Below are 18,921 nucleotides of genomic sequence, written 5' to 3' on the forward strand. Positions count from 1 at the left end.
ATATTACTTAGTTCCATCTCGTTCGAACGAAATAAATAAATCACGGTATAGGATAGGAATCGGAAGGAGATTCGTGGCTTCGTAATCTTGGTCGAACTGCACAATTTTGTGCCGTGCACCGCAATTATCGGAGCTCCCTGTCGATTCGCCAGCAATGACCGCCGCTATTATCTCCGTCCTGTGTGATCGCTCGCGCGAGAAACCGGCCGGAGACAAAACCGGCTCGATATAAACGAATCCTCCGGCCTTTCCTTCGGATATACGAGGGGGCTGGCCCGCGTTACGCTTATTGCTTCTTTGGCGGTAGTACAAACAATCCGTGTTTCTCGATATTTTACTGGTTGCACGCTTTCGTCGAGTTTCCGCGAACGGAAACACGCTTTGGTCGACGCTGTTTCCAGAACCGTGTTTAATCGACGCGCGACGACACCATTTCAGTACGTTTCAGGACACCGGAATATTGATTTCTTGTAGAAAAAAATGGCACTAAAAGTCCTCGCCGAGGAATCGATGGTGTCGACGTAATAAAAAAGGGAATAGAAACGGTCGATGTTTTCCTACGTTTCGAACGATCTCGTAGGAGCGTAACGCGGAGGTGCGTACCACTCTGTTCGCATCGTAATAATTATAATTTGCCGCGTTATCTTTAATGTCCTGGAAGCGGGTTATGGTAGCACCGCCATTACGGCCGCTCGTATAACGCGCGATCTTGATATCCTGCGCTAACTGCGACCTTTTCCTTCGGAGAAAACGCAAACGACCGCCTGCGCGCGTATACATTGTTTCTAAATGTTACTTTTTTTTTTTTCGTTTACACTTTAATTTTCATTGAACGCAAATTGGGCTCGCGCGTAGAATAGAACGTTCCAAGAAGCGACCTTCTTAACCTCGACACCGTACATTATTAAAGGCTGCACCCGTTTCCGGTTTCGCTCGAGACACGACGCGCCCTTATAAAACCTTTTTACGACCGGAAGTCGACGGGGTCGACTCGCGGGGGCGCAAGTGCTCATACGGGTACACCTTCCGTGCGAAAACGAAACGAAGCGTTTACTCGGTCGCAACAATGAGCCGTCTCTTGGAATTTCTTGTCGTCGACGCGGCTTTCCAATCTCACGGGGACATTTGTTCCAAGTCGTAAGATTTTGATCGAGACCTTTCCTCGACGGCTCTTTTGCACGTCGTCCTGCTCGTTTCCGTAACTGCGATCGCAATCTGCCAAAGACACCGTGCAAACACTCGACGAGGTTCGTATCGCTGCAACACGCGGTACGCCCGACACGGTTATCGTTGCTCCTTATCAGCCGGAAGAGCGGGTTATCTGAATCTCAGAGACGACAGAAAGAGCCGCGCATCGATAATTACTTCTCGTAAAGGTAAAAACGCGTGGCGTCTCCCTCGGTTCGCTCCAGTCTTCCGCCAATTTCACGGGGACCTCTCTTCTGGAGAATCGGAGACACTTGCGTACGTTCTCTCTTTGCATTATTTAGCTTTTACAATAAATAAATTTCGATTTGCGTTTTTACGCGTCGGTGGAGGAGAGGATTTGAACGTGGGCGTTGAAAGAGTGGATGGTTGTTGGTTCTCGATCGGTGTGTGGGCGATTTCGCGAATGACCGATCAACGGCGAGTCTTTTTGCTCGTGCGTATCCCTATCCTCGGGATAAACGACGCGACGATTGGCCGCTAATGACCGTTAATCGTTTGGACGACAAAAACGCAATCGCATCGCGTCTCGAGGGACGCGGAGGACGCGGAGGACGCGGAGGACGCGGCGCTAGCAGGGAAGAGCCGTACATCGATCATCGAAGCGGGTTGCGTCCCTCCTTTGCTCACAGGGACGAAAGTAACCCGATCAACGTCGGCTGTATCAGGAATTATTATTCACAGCCCGTCAGTCGATGAGAAGGAGAGGGCGGGGCCGCGGAGCATGCATCATCGAGAGCAAATTCCGTTGGCCTCTCTTTATTTTACGGGTAGGCGAAGGATAGGAAAAGGATCGAGAGAACGAGCAGGAGGAACAGAGAGAAAGTACGGAGCCGTTCTACCCGATCTTCACGTGGCTGCCGTCAGTCCGCTTAACTGTAGATCAATCAATATACGCTGGCTGAACCCTCGGACTCGGTTTCCTCTCTGTCGCTCCCGGTCCTCGTCGTTTTGTCTCTCTTGCTCCGACCTTTTACCCCGTCCTCTCCCTCGGACTACCTCTAACGAGCTCATCGCTCGCGCAACCAAAGAAAAAACACGAGAAAGTGGTACAAAATGGCCCTTGAGAAATGCCGTCCATCCGTTCGTCCGTTCGTTCGTTCGTTTGTCGAGTCGTTCGTTTCGACGGTGCGCAGAGGGTGGATGAGATCGAGCTGGGCCGCTGCCATCAAAACGGAATGGAATGCGTGCATAAGCGGGCCACGATAGCGGCCATTTCGGAGAACGATCGTTTTTCGAACCGTCGAACCTTCTTCGATTTTCGTGTCGTGGGTGCTGGTGATCGATGAAAAATACCCCTTTTACGCACGGATAGCGAATATACTCTTTCGTAATAAATCTCATCTTAAACGAGGCTCTAGGTTCGTGGATTCGCCATTGGTACGCACGTCCGTACACAGGCTTTTCTCTTTCTTCGGCCGTTTCCCCTCTAAAATATCCATCGTTTCGCTCGCGGACGGCAAGATCCGCAACTCGTGAACTAGACAGGATGAACGGCGGCGGGACCGGGCAGCAAATTAATTATTATTCACCCCGCGTGAGGCCGCGTTACGAGGCAGCAGCGCGTTTCGTTCAATGAAATTTATCGTCGAAGCAAATCTACGAGCCGAGAGGAACGAGAAGAGAGGGGTTGTCGGAAAGCGACGCGCGGCGAACGAGGACGGCAGACGCGTGCGTTTAAAGGATTACCAGGATGCCGAGGAGCGCGAACAACACTGTTTTTTAACGTTGGGACGGTTCGTAAATTGAAAGCTGCGAAGCCAAGGTAACTCGCCGCGCGTCTAAACGTTCGATACCGATAGCACTCGTATCGGACAAAAGTTTTGTTGCTTCTTGTTTCGCGAACACGGTGACGTGGGTGCGCGTAATTTCTAAAACCGTGAATCGGCGGATCGTGCGATTCTCACGTTTCGCGTACTTTATCTCGAAACTACGACCAGAAACGCGGACAAAAAGCCGCGGATCGTTCGTCGAACGTGCGATTGCACGAAAAATCGATGCTTCGAGCAATCGTTTAAAATAATCGTACCGTCCGAATCGCTGGTACGGATAAAAGATGGTTCGAGTGACTGAAAGCTCGTCGGCGAAAGGGGCCAAGCGACTCGTATTATAAAAGCAATTAGAGGGTCTTGGATTAGATATAGCACATCGTACATAACAAATATGATAATACGGAGCCACTAGCCCGAAGGGAGTTTGGCTTTCGTCCGGTCGAGGGGTGGGAGGGGTGGGTTTCGGGTTATGAGGCAGGTTAAACGGAATCATTAATAATCAGAGCTAACTAATCTGCCTGTCGCTACGAGCACACTTGTTCCACTCCTGTTTTTACTAGCCCGACCCCGACGACTAACGTTTTATTCCTGGCAGGAACAGCGAGAAGAAACGGGACGCGCTATCGTCGCGAGATAACGCCACGATGAATTTTTTATATCGGATCGACGACGCGTTGCTCTCTTTCTCTTTCCGTTTCTACGTTCCGGCGATCGCGAGATATCGCAACGGCCGTGTTTGCTCGACGGAAAAGAAACACGCGTCCCGAGACGTTTGACGCAACGTGTGTATTTACCGTTACTCTTCTGGCTTTTTTAGCTGTACGAGATCAACGACGATCCGAAAAGGAAGGAGTTCTTGGACGACCTTTTCAGTTACATGCAGAAACGAGGTGAGTCTTTCGGCGACATTGTTACACCGTACTTTCAACATTTTATTTTAAATATAAAAACAAAACTTCGAATAGTATTTTTGATAAAAAAGAAAGCAGGTTGAGAACTCGAGAAAATATCAAGTTTCCGATAATCGTATATTTTCGCAAAGAGAGAGTTACGATCTACTAATATAGAAAGTTTCGGTGACCGGGAAGTCTTGCACTCTGCTCGTCGGAATCTATCAGAATTCTTTTCAAACTCGAAGGTTTCGGGCACTCGAGATTCTCGGCTGAATTTGAAAGGCAAACAATAAAAAAGGTGTATCGTTCTTGGAAGCAAACACGCGAACGACCGCGGTCATTAATGCGCCGCTCTTCTCGAGCCGTCTCCGCGTCGCAGTTTATTATCGTCCGATTCGCGAATCATACGTGGGAATTAATTCCGCAAATATTGATCGTTCCGATCGACGTCCAAGGCCAGATTCGACGACTGGCGAAAGAATCCTCTCGCGAGACAGACGCACCGAGTTCCGTCCGCGAACAAACTCGTCCTCGCATTTGTCTCCATCGTTGAGGCGAAGACGTATTACGATCTCTTGGCACGCATTCGCGTTCCAAGCGGGCCTGCAATTTTGTCATAATCCGGTGGACGTCCAACGCCGGGACGCCTCCAAATCCCGAAACGAATCTCCGGATTTAACCTACGCAGACCGCCTACGCTTTGCCACAGAAATGCACTCTTCTTTCGAACAAACGATTCGATGAAAACAGAATTCTGTTTAAATTTGTTCAAAAGATGTTCCAAGTGCGAAAACGAGTCGGCGGGACTCGGTTATTGAATTATAAATAACGTCGAAAACTAGCCCGAGCCACCGTGGTCGTATACGCGGGGAAATTCGTTGTCATGTATCGCGGACAATGCGGTATATTTTTAAATCGGACGTCGTTTCTTATTTTTCTCGCGGAAATCGGGTTACGAGTGAATGAAAAAATAGGCGCGAAAACGATATCTGCCGGTTATTTATAGCTTGGCGCACCTGTCGACAACCGCTGCATTGTCGCGCGGCGGTATTCGCGTCGTCGCGCGAACTTCGGAAACCGTGCCAAGGTATTTAGAATTCGGTGAATACGCCGCGCGACTCGCGGCCAAGCTGGGACGACGCGTCACCAGCGCGCGATTCGATCTCTCCTCGGCGCAACGAACTCTTGCGAGCAAGACACAAATTTCCCTTTCCTTGCTCTTTCTTTTATTTATTTTTTTGCATTTCCCGTGCTCACAACCGTCAATTGATTAAAAAATAACGATAACAACAAGGCTTTGTTGCGAGAGATCTCTCGAACAAGTCTGCTTCGCTGCTGCACGTTTTCCACGATCGCGTTGGGCAATTTTTCACGGATAGATCCTTGCAAAAACGAAGCGTTTGGACGTGTTCTTGGGTGGATGTTGATAAATGAGGGATTCTCTGACCGAGGAGGAACGGGAGGACAAAGTTTCGCGGCTTGGTTGTTTCGACCATCTCGGAATCTAATTTCGGATCGTCCGACGGAGGCAGATGCAACGTGTTATCGAACCTTTCAACCACGTGGACGTTTACGAGGCGTTCGGACGCGGCTAGGCGCGAAACGTCCCGGGAATCCACGTGTGCAGGAAACGAGATGCGGGTCGCACGTGTGTCGCGTCGCCTTTAAAACGCCGCGCCGCGCCGCCGCGAACAGCGTGAATAATGCCTCGTAATTTTCGCAACGACAAAACGCGACCCTCGTCGAAACGTTGATCGCCGGAATTCCTAACGAGCACGATCACGCGTCTACCGAATCCTTTACACCTGACTAAAACATCGGTCGTAACGACAAGATATCTATCTTCCGGCAGGGGAGGAGGGAAGCAACTTCTTAAACTGTTTCCGAGTACAACAACGATCGTTTATCAAACGCGGAATTTTAAATAACGTACATACACGACGCGGAGGGGCCTACGACTCGACCATTCTCAATATCGTAAACTGTTTCGTGGTTGGAGTGACTCAAAAATTCGTGGAAATATTTACGAAACTGAATTTGCACGCTAATAAATGTCGTACGAACAAATATCCTACACATCATACTTTTCACCTCGCTAGAAGATGATATATGAAGATATTTTCATGTGTCCAACAGTTTACGAGTAATTTAAGGAGGTCGAGTTGCGACCGTACGAAGAAGCAGCAAAGATAAAACTCGTTACATTTACGATGCGAAATACGTCAGCGGATAGATCATTCTGGTTAGGGTCACGGTCTCTGTCAGTGAGTATCGAAGGTAATTAACGTTTATTTGAAACGGAATTCAGTATCATTCCACGCGATATAAATGCATTCGAAGTGAACTATGCAGTTTGCGTATCGCGAAATATTTACATGCCTGACTCACGGACTCAGATAACACCTTCGACGTATACGATCAACGAATGAAATTATATCGCAAGATCGTGGAAAAGAAAGGGGAAAAGCTCGAAGCAAAGCTTACCAAGGCCTCGATACGGAACGATATAAATAATACGTCGGTGGGTCGAAGAAATACGAAAGGGGGGGAACACGATCGATCGTATTTCAGAAATATCTCGCGGACAAAGCTGGCTGGCAACGCTGCCAAGTATAAATTCGCAATTACTGTCGATTGATCTTCGAATGACGCGGTCTTTACGAGCTCGATTATAAAATCGCGCGGAAAAAAGGGTAGACAGTGCGAGAGAATAAAGGGTAGAAGCTCAACGGGAGAGGCTGGGGGCGAGAACCCCCCGCGGGGCCCGTTATTGTGCCGACGCGAACAATGATTCGACGCTAACGCGATTCATAACACCTCGGCCACGTCCATAGGTATAAAAGACCATTCATCACATCCGGCTATATTAGCCGAGCTATCGGCAATCTATGTTTGTTATCGACGCTCCCTTCGAATAGCTATCTTGCAGCTCGTTCGTATCGAACCTCGATCGAATTAATTGCTCGCGAATCGAATTCCGTTTTCAAGATGCAGAATCGCGTCGTGATCCAACACGAAGACAAATTTAAAACGATTTTGGGAGCTCTACCAGTTGTCAGACTTGGTGAAATTTTGCATGTTTATTGGCACAACCCATGTCGTAGGATTAAGTATACTCGATAAATGCCTGTGCGCTGGATTACTTCCAACTCCTTGGAAATCTAGCCTGGCTGCATCTACGTATATTCAAATCTGGTGACGAATCATCGATCAATCCCTTAACGCTTAGTTCTCTAGAGGCCAAAATAAGATGAAAATCAAGAATACCAATTTATTGATTATATGTATATGCATAAAGTGGTAGTTAATCATCTCTCGATGATCTCTAAATTCGAAATTCGGCGCGGTAGTAGACACTATGAGGCAGGCGGAACGCACAAATTCGAGTAAACAGGGCATAATCAGCGGCGATATCTGTAAACCGGTTTGTTTCGCGATTCCGAAATCCGGTGAAACGACAGGTGGGGCGAGCCCACCGCGCGTTCGTCGCAACAGTTATCAAACTATTAATACTTTGGGAGCGTCGAGGGAATAAAAATTGTCGGCGATGGTCGAGCGACAGGAGAGTATCGATCGGTAGCCTCTGAAGGATGCTTCGTTTCCGCTGATCGGGTGAATAGGATCGGAAAGAAGAGGAGGCAGTCGGCGCGAAGAACAGTCACGGGCTCTCCGGTGCGTCTATCGAAGAGGAACGTTCTTTATTTATCGCGCGTATTGCTAGCACCTCTCTGGGCCGACCGTTATAAATCTCAAGCCATTTAATATGCAAATCCCAGCTCCTCCGACAGCCCGGGGTCTCTTGGTTGCTTTTTTCATCGCGAACGAGTTTCAATCGCCGATGTAATTCATACTGCGGCGGATGACCGCGTGCGAGAGCAATGCCATTCTCCGTCGAATACGTTATTATCTTACTCCTCTGGGTCCCTCCTCTTCCTCCTGCCGCGCGCGCGTTCCTCAACCCCGATGTTCCCCGGGCCGGCAGTTACGCGCCAACACTCCCACGAGCTCTCCTCGCTTTAACGATATCCGCTCAATTTCAGCGGACGATAAGGTTTTTTCGCGCTCGATACACTGTTTTCACCTTTCTCTCAAGAGACGCACATCGCGATTATGAAAGAAGCTTCCTTGGGTGTTTACGAAACTTTGTCAATCAAGGTCCGTAAATGTAGCGTTAAACGCCATGCTACTTTTGTTTCGCTCTTCGCTTAGGTAGCGCGTTGATCTATAAAGCGTAAAGCGGCGCGGTCGCGCATGAAAGGGTTCGCTCGGTGGTTTTTCCATTTGAGAATCCGTCGCAGGCTGGATAATCTCCGTAGACGTACAAAGTATCGAGAAGAATGGAGGCGCGAGAGAACGCCGTAACCTATGTAACCCGCGTTGTGTACGCAGACGGCACGCACGGCGTGCCTGTTCACAAGTGTGTAGAGAAAAGTGTTCGTGCCGAACACGTGTTCCGAGCGCGGCTAATGCGTTGCCTGCGGCGCGCAAAAACGTATTTTTCTCAAAGCGAGCAACGCACTTCTAGACCTCTTGGTCGCGACCCGTTGAAATATTTTTCGCGAGCGCGCTCTCTATCACGGAACTTGAGTCTTAATTTGTGTATTTCTCTTCTCAAATGCCCCCGGTGTATTTAAGAGATTCGTTTATAGCAAATAACGATAATTGCATCGATCGTAACCTTGGGTCACGCGAGACATTTAGCATGGGCCAGGAAATCGTCGAAAAGCGGTTTACGGCTACCGTGTTGCTCGCTCGTTACCTTTAAACGTTAATCAAAGAGTCTGTTTCGTTTTCCATCGATTCGCGTCCGCGACATCGCGCCCTCATACGTTAACAAAATACACGCGAGCGGCGAGTTGCGCTTTCGTTATGCAACGCGAAAAGGAACGACGTGATTTGTCGACGCGCGATCTTTTTTCTCCTTGTTCGTTCCGGGGCATTATTTTTTTTCTCGTGCTTTTCTTATTATTCGGTATTTTGTGCCGGGAGCACGTTCGTACACCGTTTCTCGATAACTGCGCGTCGTCACGGCATACACCACCTATCGCAACTAGTTCGAGCCTCGGTTTCGCGAAAATAGTTTCGCCTCCGCGGACCAACGCCGAATCCCCGGACACGCGACGGCCTTTCTCGATTGCTGGATAACACCGAGGGAAGAATCGAGAAGCTCGACGAAACGGACGGCAGTCCGTCTCTCTCGGAGGCTTTATTACATAATAAATATTAAAATTCATACGGGTTGCACCACTACCGAGAATCGATCTTCGACCGGTCCAAAGGGACGGCTATAAAAGTCGAGAGGAGAGAGACGCTGTGCTCCTCTGTGCCGAAAGGCAGCTCCTCTTTCGTACGACGCTATTTTACTTTTATTCGAGTAGATCCATTCTCGGACGGTTTACGATCCCTGCTGGTACGCCACGGTCTCTCGCGCGTCTTTGTGAGACGCGAGACAGCCTTGCGGGAAACGAGGCCTCTGCTCTTTGCTCCCGCCCTCATGGAAATCGATTCGATCAACAAATTCTTACAAGTACAATAACTTTCAGAGACACCCTGTATAAACAGATACCTATAAATTAGGGACGCGGGTTGTGAAAACAAATGGATAATAGAAGTTTCGACGGCCGGGGTCGTTGCAGCCCACGTTTCGTCGCCTCGAGCGACGCGTACAGGATCTGAAAATTGAATCTGCGATCGTGGACGTTCGATTTTAAGTGGCCGCGGCACGATCAGAAGATACGGAACGATAACGGGCTTTTTCGCGCCGAATCGTTCGAAGAAACGAGAGAGACGGTCGTTTCTCTAGCGACTGGTCTTCGTCCGTTCCGCGCGCCTCGAGTTTCTACCTTTATTTGTATCTTCGCGAGCCGCTCCAATGTCGTTTTATCGCGTTTACGACCTTGTCGAGCAAACGTACGAGCCAGCGTGGATGTTCGACGACGACAGACAGAGTCAATTCAGCTTGTCCATAAACACCCATCCACGGTTACCTCCATAAAACGAAATAAAGTCCTAGCCCGCGCGCGCGCGAGCGCGCATCCTCGAGTCCCGACGATGGGCGGACTCTCCCCGGTCCTGCGAGTGATGGATTTCCTCTTTGACGGATCGCTCGTAAACCTCCTCTAAATGTTTTCTCGGAAACGGAGAGAGCCAATACGGATTTCCAGGCTCTCTCGTGCCATCGCAGCTCGCTCGCTCGCGCTTCGCGTCGTTGCTGAATCACGGATCAGGCTGCTTAGGGGCCACCCGCTGTTTTTAGAGGGTCTTAAATCGGGATTATGTCAGGATTACAGGATCCTGCGTACGGTATCTCCTCCTTTCTGGTAGCGGGCAAAGGATTGCACCGTCCGTTCCACGACACCGAAATTCATCCTTGGGTCATCCCCTACAGACTTTCCTCTCGCCCCGTTCTTCGCGGGGAACGCTCCTTCGAGGGCTCGTTTCATCTTCGAGACGTAAAATAGTCTTGATTCTTTCACGTGGTCGATTGCTGGGCATAGTTCAGTGCTTGCGAATCGGAGGAACGCCCATCCGATCGTCCTCGTATTTCCGAGAAGTTTCGTGATAAGATTTGATTAGTGGTACCGGAGAATCCGTGACTCCTCCGCCCGGCCACGAGGAAAAAAGGGGTGAGCAATCATCGGCAATTATTCGGAATCTCAGAGTATAACGACGTTCACCGGTTGATGATTGATGCCTCGGAGCAAACGTGGTCCAGGCTGCGCGGCGATCAACACGGTTTCGTGCAGAAGCCCAAAAATTCCTTCGACATTAACTATTATAATGCGAATCCGATGAGATCTGACCGGACCGCCGCGCCGACATTCCGACCACCAGTAGCCGATTTTCGTTCGCATGCTAACCCAAACCAGGCCCCGCCATGTAAATCGTGTCATTTTTCAGAAAATTACCGAGGAATTCGACCGACCGGAGTAGTTTCGCCCTTCAGCGAATTCATCTCCTACGCTGCGTCGAAACTGCTCCACTTATTTCGTAACACGGTCGTCCGGAACAACCTTCGTGGCTCGATAAACTATTCGCGTAGGAAGTACGATTTCTATGGTAGAGCTAGAAGAGTTCTGTCTAATTTCTACTTGTTTCAAGAGAAATATAAAAGTATACCAGAAACGAAAGAACAAAGATTCCGAGATCCTACATTGTACAAGCGTCGGACTCGAAGGGTTGAGAAAGCTCAAAGTTCCACGGTAATCGCAAGAAGCGATCGAACGAAAGAAAAGTTCGAAATGGTCGATTTGGTGGTAAAAGGGAAGAAGGAGCTCGATGGTCGAGTCGGTGGAGCAGGGTGCGCGCGTGGCACGAGGTCTCGAAGCGGTCGAGCGGAAGTAGCGGGCGGCGTTAGTACACCTGTCCAATTAGTTTCTCGCTCGTGCTCGAATTCGACCTACATTTTCCAGCGGCGGACAAGTGACCGGGTGGCTTCCAGCATCCGTGAGAAAGAGAGAGAGAGAGATGGAGAGAGAGAGAGAGTGCCCAGGACGGCTCTCCGGCACGTTCCAGTGCTATAGATAGCTCGCGCACGCGAGCTCCCCGAGCCGAGCGAAAAGCATTTAGCAGGATGACGTTCGCACATTCTAGACGTCTCGACGCCGCGCCGGCCGTTCTCGCCGATCATCCGTTACGTTCCCGTGACGTAATTGTCGAATTCTTGTTCCTACGGTCTGCTTTCGCTTCGACTTGCACCTTCCCACTCCGCTCTTCTGCCCGTGCGCGATTCGACGGCCTGTGACAAGAGTGATCGTAGTTCGGGCTCGCCTTTTTCGCGATTCGTCGCGACTCGCGGACTTCGATCGTGCCTCGAAGACGCGCGAAGGGTTGGTTCGGACGCGTGGAAGAAATCGGAGAACGGGTTCCGCGTTCTGCGGCCTCGTCGATGCGGCCAGGCGTGGGAAGTGAAATACGAGCGTTCTACACGGCCAACGGCCATTTTCATCCTGCCGGTTTAGTATTGGCGGGGCCACTAAGTCTGAACTAATTTGCTTATTAATATTTCACAACAGCGCCGATCGCTCTGGGGGTTCTTGATATATCGCCTCCCGGCACCTTCGTCTATGTTCTCTCGATCTCTCTTTCTCTCTTCGATCATTTTGCCTCCTTCGTCCTCTCTTCTTTGACGCGAATACTCTTTTCTCTGGGATTCCTTCCAGACGGAACAACATTTTATCCACTCGCGTTTAATCGTATTTGCGTGGCAATTTTATTCGGTGAAAAAAGAAACCACCCCTTTAGAAGCGTATCGTCGTTGATACCGAGGAGTCTGGTTTCGCGGTAGGCGCGTCGCGAGCACTGCAAACGATTCGAGCGTATAAGCTTTCGGGGCGTCGTTTAACGAGCTTTTCTTCAAAGACTCGACCGGGTTACGTGCGGCAAAAGGATCAAGCGGAGGTAATTACCGCGCGACGAGCCGCCTTGGCGCGATTAACGTCGTTAAAGCTCACAGCCGTATCGGCGCGTTTACGATCCTTGACGAATCCGCGTCGCGATAGAGAAGAAGAACGCGCCGCGGCCATAGAACCCGCGGCGAATATTTGGGTCGTGACGCGACGCCGGTGCCCGTCGCAATGACGAGCTTAAACCCTTATTTTGGCAGAATGACAAGCGCGAATCGAGAGTTATTTCTGCGGAGCTCGATATACAGGTTGATTTACGCCTGGCATCGGACAATAACGCGACTCGGCCGCAGTATCGCGGTCTGCATTGGCATTTTATAACCCTGCAAATAGCCGCGTACGTCTTCTCCTCGCAGCTTCTCGGAAGCTTTAATTCCCGAGAACTCGTCGACACGTTGGATCGGACCAACGGACCGGGAGTTAACGTTCGAGATCTCCGGCCTCGTTCGATCGTTCGTTCCCAACGACAGCAACTGTCAATTGCTCGAACACTGTTTCGTTTTTTATGTCCCGTGTATCAAAGCGAAGTCGAAAACGCTTTTCGCGCGTACATCGAACCAAAGTTGCGGGAGCAGTCGCCCGTACAGCGACAGAGTACCGGTTAACGTGCCATTTTACGTCACATCAAAGCTTCACCACATTGTTGGCAAGTGCCTGGCAGTTCTCTGAGCCGCGCATCCCTCATGTTCGCGATGGCGACCAGGGAGTCACGGAGCACCAGCCGTCCGCGAGCAAACAGACGACCACGCTCGAAACTGCTCCGCGTCCCCTTCTGTTCTCGTTTTGTTCCTCGTTCGTCCTCGAGACATCGAGAAAATTGCACTCAACTTTTAAGAAAATCTCTCCTCGACTCCGATCGATCCGCAGAAAGAATCATCGTATATCGGTTTATGGCTCGCGATATAATTTAATTGTTGCTCGGCTAGCGAAGACGCGCCGTATATAGGTCGCGGCTCCACCGTTGCTATCGAGTCGTGGCCCACCCAAGTCGTAGCCTCTGCGAGTTCCGTGGACCAACAGGAGGTGGAAGACAAGCCGAAAGAAAGACGGACGAAGACGGACGAGCTGGAATTATTCCTTCGCGCGCCACGCCCTGGCTGCGGATCGTGTTTTGTCTATCTTCTGGAGTGCTGTCCCGATCCACGTCGCCCGGAAACATCATCCCCCGACGCGTACGCGGACGTACAACGAATAGGATCGTGCGCGGATACTAATTCTGGTTGGCAGCTAAGTCGAGAAACGAACGTCAAGAACGCGCGAGACTGTTATTTATTACAGTTCTGGGCAGGATTATACCTGTGGTATTATAACATTAACGCGTTGATCGCCACGTCAGCCATATACGGACAGCGAAGGACTTTTCTCCGAGCTGGTAAAATTCTTAAAGCGAAACGTTCGGGAAATTGCATCCAAGCAAGCGAATTATTTGAGTCTGAGATGAAGTCATCTTTTCGACAAACAACTCTCTGATACGAGGGGTGGTTTCTCTTCTAATCCTTGTTAAAAGATACAATTCGATAGGGTCAAAAGTTAGATGCGAATGGGTAGTTTAGATCCGAGACTGAATTAAATGAAAGGATGACGCTATTTGGTCGGTTGTTCGTGGCACGCGATGTAGGGTCGTTTTGTTTTCCTGGATTAGTCGAGGGGACTGGAACGAGACCGAGGATGCCACCCACGAGACGTAAGCTACTCTCGGGGACGGCCCAGGGGGTTGCCACCGACGAAGATACAATTATTTGATCGGCGAGCAACAAGTGGCTCCGGGGAGGTTCGCGGGGGATCTTCTATTCTAGTCGGGGAGATTTCGATGCCTCGATAGCAAGGCTCCTACCACCGACAGGATCGACCCACGGCCCGATAATCCGACTCCAGCCAACGATATACATGCTTACATATCGAGATCGCGTCGCGACGAATTTTTAAACCCTCCCGTGGACGCGTGGACGCCACGAATACTAATGACCAGTCCACACGATCGTTTTACTGTCCGTTTAGCATAATTTCGATTGCTAATTCTGTGGAAAGATGCCTCGTTGTTTGTATGCTCGGGGAATTATAATACACGTACGTGTCTTGTTTTTTTGCTGGGTATGCTGTTATTACAGATATATGTTAATCAGGCAGCCGTTAGTTTGCACCAGAATAATTTCTAGTTTATCTTCCAATTGAAAAAGACAATATTCATGTACGGAACGACTAACAATGTAATAATTTCAGTACTGTTTAGAATTATGTATATCTTTTTGCTTCGAGTAGTCGGGTCCCTCGATTGTCGAGCAATTTTGCGAATTTTGTTTTGTCGATGCAAGGGTTAAAGACCCGAGGGAACGAACAATGTTGAAGCGTTAACCAGAACTCGCATTAGGGATCTTTTGCGAAGAAAAAGAGGCGGAAAGGAAGGGAGGCAATAAAGAGAGAGAGAGAGAGAGAGAGAGAGAGAGAGAGAGAGAGAGAGAGGAGACGCGTGTCTACTCGACTCGCGTTTGACGAGGCAGAGGCGAGACCCGGCGCAACCCCTCGACGTTCTATCGCGACTCCCTTGACAGTTAACTCCGTTAAGACGGATCGTAAATTACGCCAATATTTCCGCGAAATCCTAACAAGATTATAAAGCAGATTGTAGCACTGTTCGCGGCGGCGACTCCCGTCCTCTCCCTTTTTCCTGCGGACCCTTCTCGGTGTTCGAGACCGAAGGGCAAAGACGAAGGAAAGAGAGACTGTGTGCAAGATGGTGTAAAGGGTGTACACGGGACGGGGACAGGGAGGGGAGAAAAGATCTATTTATAATACGTTTGCGTCTTTTCAGGGGCCCAAGTCTGTAGAGGCCGTAAATGTCGCGTGTATTTCATATGAAACTCCACCCCCTCCCGGCTATTCCTCGCAATGCCAATCTTGGGTCTTTCGCTCCTCTGATAATACCGAGCGCTAACGAAGTTAACCCGCGCGGAGAGACATTCTCTCTCTCAGTTTTGCTCCCGCCTTTGTCGTTTCTTTTTTTCCCCCGTTTTCTTCCTCCATTTCATGCTCCTCAACGACGTTCCTCGCCGTCTACTCTCCCCTGTCGTCTTTTCTTTTGTCCGTTCGAGGATCGCGAAGCATACACGACCAGAACGTTATTAAGCGGATACCAAGTGGACGATGATGGTTCGGCGGTGGTGGCCGACGGAATGCTTCTTGCTAGAAGACGGTCATGCAGATGATGTGTTTGGTAACCTTCGCGATGATTGGCTTTGGATCGGGATAGGGAAAGATTCGACCGACTTCTAAACCTAAATCTTTAGCATTGACCTCCTACGCAAGGTCTTTCTTGGCCAGGTGTTTTTCGAAAATGTACAAACTGTTCGAAGAAAACTAACCGAACCAGAAGAGAAGTAAAATTTGATTCGTACGAACGATCGTCAGCCTTTTTCTGCCCCTGATGACTGCGAGGACAACTCTAGAATAACTCTATAATCTCCGAACGATGCTACGAAAGATTTTCGGATAGCATAAATCATTACGAAAGAGTGTGTGTGACTCATGTTTTTCCCCGAACGTTTTAACGACCTCGTTTCACTCGGCTCGAAGTCTGAAAACCATCTTGCTTCGAAAATAAATTATACAGCGATAAAAAATATCGAAATTTCAACGCAAAACCGCCAACGTTTCGATAAGGAATCGAAATTATAGGCCATTGTGGAAGAAAGTTCGAAGGGAAGGGCGCAACATACGGTAACGCGAGGGGTATAGTCCGTCGGCAGTTTATTCGATAGATTCTAGGGTCGTCACGCGAGATTCTGGGAAAAGTCGTTTCGCGCGCGACTGAAAGGCTTTTAAAACGGCCGCGCAGGCCGCAGTTTCTGCGTCGGTTAATAAAGGCCTCCGACATAGTCGATCGTTATTAGATCGGGCACTCCCCCGGCCCACCAATCCTGCCCGCCCAATATACTTCGCAATAACCCATAAAATGCAACATTTTGTTTCGTATACCAATTACCCTCTCCTTGGCGCGCGTCGATGGGTCGGCTGTACCATCGAGGACCGCTCGTTTCGCTTCGATCGTGGACGAAGAAAGAACCTTGTCATTACCGTTGAATTCTACAACTTTTTTCCCCGTTCACACCGTGTCTCGTTAATATCTGTTGTTTTAAACGATACAAAAATGCTAAAAATTAATTCGGCTGCGCGAATTCGAATATTACGAGTACGCGAAAACGTTTAGGTCTGTTCGTTTCGTGTCGGGTCTCGTTCGCTGAATATGCAATGGACGGCGCGAGCGAATAGATAAAAGAATATTAATTTTTCACGATAGCGTGAAAAGCCACAGCCCGCCATTATGCTGCCGCCGCGGGTTACGCTCGGTGAATTGGAACTGCGATAGAATCTCAGGGTCGTTGTGTAGGAATGGAGCCGGTCAAGTTTCCTCGAGAAACGTCAGGACGTTGTTTCGACGTCTCGTATCGCGGTATCAACCCAAGTCTAATTCATTCGAAAAGAACTCGACTTTCGCGCGAACGAAAAGGTTAATAGGGGTGAGCCGAGTAGGGTGGCTCGGTACGTATATCGTGGCAGTCTCACCCACCTCCTCTGTTACGGACGAACCGCGCGGAATTATGTACAACGATAGTACATAACGCCTGTACGCCAGTCGAATGGCTAGTTTGGCTGGTCGAAGCGAGCATGCAATGGCCACCATTGCGGCTCGCTACGGCTCAAATGCGCTGGCGGGATGCGGCCGCGACGGCGGCGGTGGCGGCGGTGGCGGCGGTCATTATAAAAATAACTGCTGATTGGACGCCCTACCAAGAAAAGTCGTAATCGCATCCTGAAATGCCTCTTCTCTCTTCCCTTTGCCTCCTTCTTCTCCCATGCGTCCCTCCGTCCTTCTCCCTTTTCTTTCTCCCCTCGCCATGTCTTTCTCCTTATCTTTGCATCTCTCTCTCCCACCTTTGCTCGCGGATTTCTGCTTGGTGCCGAACAATGACTCTCCCACCACCGCCCTCCTACGCCTTCCTTTCTGGCTCTTGCATTTTCGTGGACCTCGTCTTCGCGCAACCTCCATGACAGTTTTCGTAACTTGGGACACGATCCTCTCGAACGACCCGCACGGATTACAATGATAGAAATTTGCCGGATTTCGGTGCGACACGTTTTCAAAGTTTCGGAAAAATAGCGGGAAGCTTTGAAAAACCGTGAAACGCGTCGATCGATCGGACAGCGAGGGTTTTCGAGTCCGCAGGCTTCGCGAAGCAGCTGAGTATGGGAGGTAGGAAAGAATCGGGCGCCATTTTGCGAGCGTAGCTTTTATCGCTGCGCCCTATATAGGAGCATTATGCTTGGGTTGCCGGGTTGCGCGTATATCAACAATAATTGCAGGGCCAATAATAAAGCCGGAGGGGCTACGCTCGATAGCCCGAAATTGCCGGTTCCCCTACCCCGACCTGCTACGTTTTATTGCTTCCACTCTCGAGAACAGAAATGGCGGCAGCCCCCTTCGTCCTTCTCGATGGCGGATAAACGATCCTGCGATACGATGCGACCAGTAGTGATGGGTGTTCTCTCTATCGTGAGCCCTAGAGCAACGTTCTTCTACCAATTTTCTATTATTTCGTACGAGCGGTAATCGAATTTGGAATCAATTGTTCGCTTGGTAGAAGAATAGAATTATTAATTCGAATCGAGATAACTTTTATATAAGTTTCAAGACTGCAAACGATTGGGTAACTTTTCGAGATCTCGAATAGTATCGATCAGTATGTATATCGAAGCCGTTGCTAAATTCTCGATAGGAATTTTGCTTGGCTCCGCGAGTATACCAAGACTAGTTACATGCCTATTATTATTACAGATACTACGGTCGTTTCCACTGCCTCCGCTCGTTATTATTCCTCTCGTTGCCCCGTGTTGTTGTTATTGTTGTTGTTGTTGCTCAGTGGTGGTACTGCTGCTGTTAGAGCGAGGGGTTTCGTACGAGGAATCGTTCGCGAGCTCGTAAAGAGCCGCAAAGGAGAGCTCGCACGCGCGATAGTCACGAGTATTGCCCTTGTTAACGCCCCGTTAACTCGAACCTCTGGACAAACTCGTAAAATTTACCGGCTTCGAGCCGGCGAGTCTACCACGCAGTGTACACGGCTGCCAGTGAATTTTCGCGTGACTTTAAATCGAGTCGGAATTATGCGTTTAGTGCAAACGTCAGCCTTAGCCATCGCAACGCGAGAGTACTTTTGTTCGCCTTCTCTCTCTCTCTCTCCATCAAAACATCGCAGTTTAAAGAAAAAAAAAGTATGAGTGACAGGACTTTTTGCCGAGGAACTATACAAATCTAGACAGAATTTGTGAATATCGTTTACGTTACAGAAGCGAAGATTGTCTAAAAATAAAATATATTTTATGACATAGTTTTCGCAAGAGTTGGATGCTGGAGTAGACATCAAATTTGGCGCGTACTTATCGCGACGACAGTGCATAGCTCAACGCGTATGACTGAAAATTCACGCGTTGTTCTGGATTATTTTCGTCCGTGAGCGCGCATATTTACGGGGGCAACGCGTCAGATTATGGTAACGCGAAAGCTCGTAAAGCCGACTTTTACGTATACGTAGAGATAGTCGCAAACGCGTCGCTACTCCTATTAACATTGCGTTTACGCGAATCTTGAACAAC

At 49.4% G+C, this 18,921-nt stretch overlaps 1 protein-coding gene across 4 annotated transcripts in view; it reads left to right on the forward strand.

Moving 5' to 3' along the window:
* The window catches only part of LOC122397791 (protein dead ringer-like), an 86,074-nt gene that overhangs the window by 56,668 nt on the left and 10,485 nt on the right, over positions 1 to 18,921 (forward strand). For all 4 annotated transcript variants that reach the window (XM_043397191.1, XM_043397193.1, XM_043397194.1 and 1 more), the window contains one exon: positions 3,796 to 3,868. In XM_043397191.1, coding sequence (XP_043253126.1) covers positions 3,796 to 3,868 — 73 coding nt within the window. The remainder of the gene's footprint in view (positions 1 to 3,795; positions 3,869 to 18,921) is intronic.

This window comes from Colletes gigas, unplaced genomic scaffold, assembly GCF_013123115.1.
Source record: "Colletes gigas isolate AHSC1104 unplaced genomic scaffold, ASM1312311v1 Colletes_gigas_Sc00010, whole genome shotgun sequence".
NCBI classification, from domain to species: Eukaryota; Metazoa; Arthropoda; class Insecta; order Hymenoptera; family Colletidae; genus Colletes; species Colletes gigas.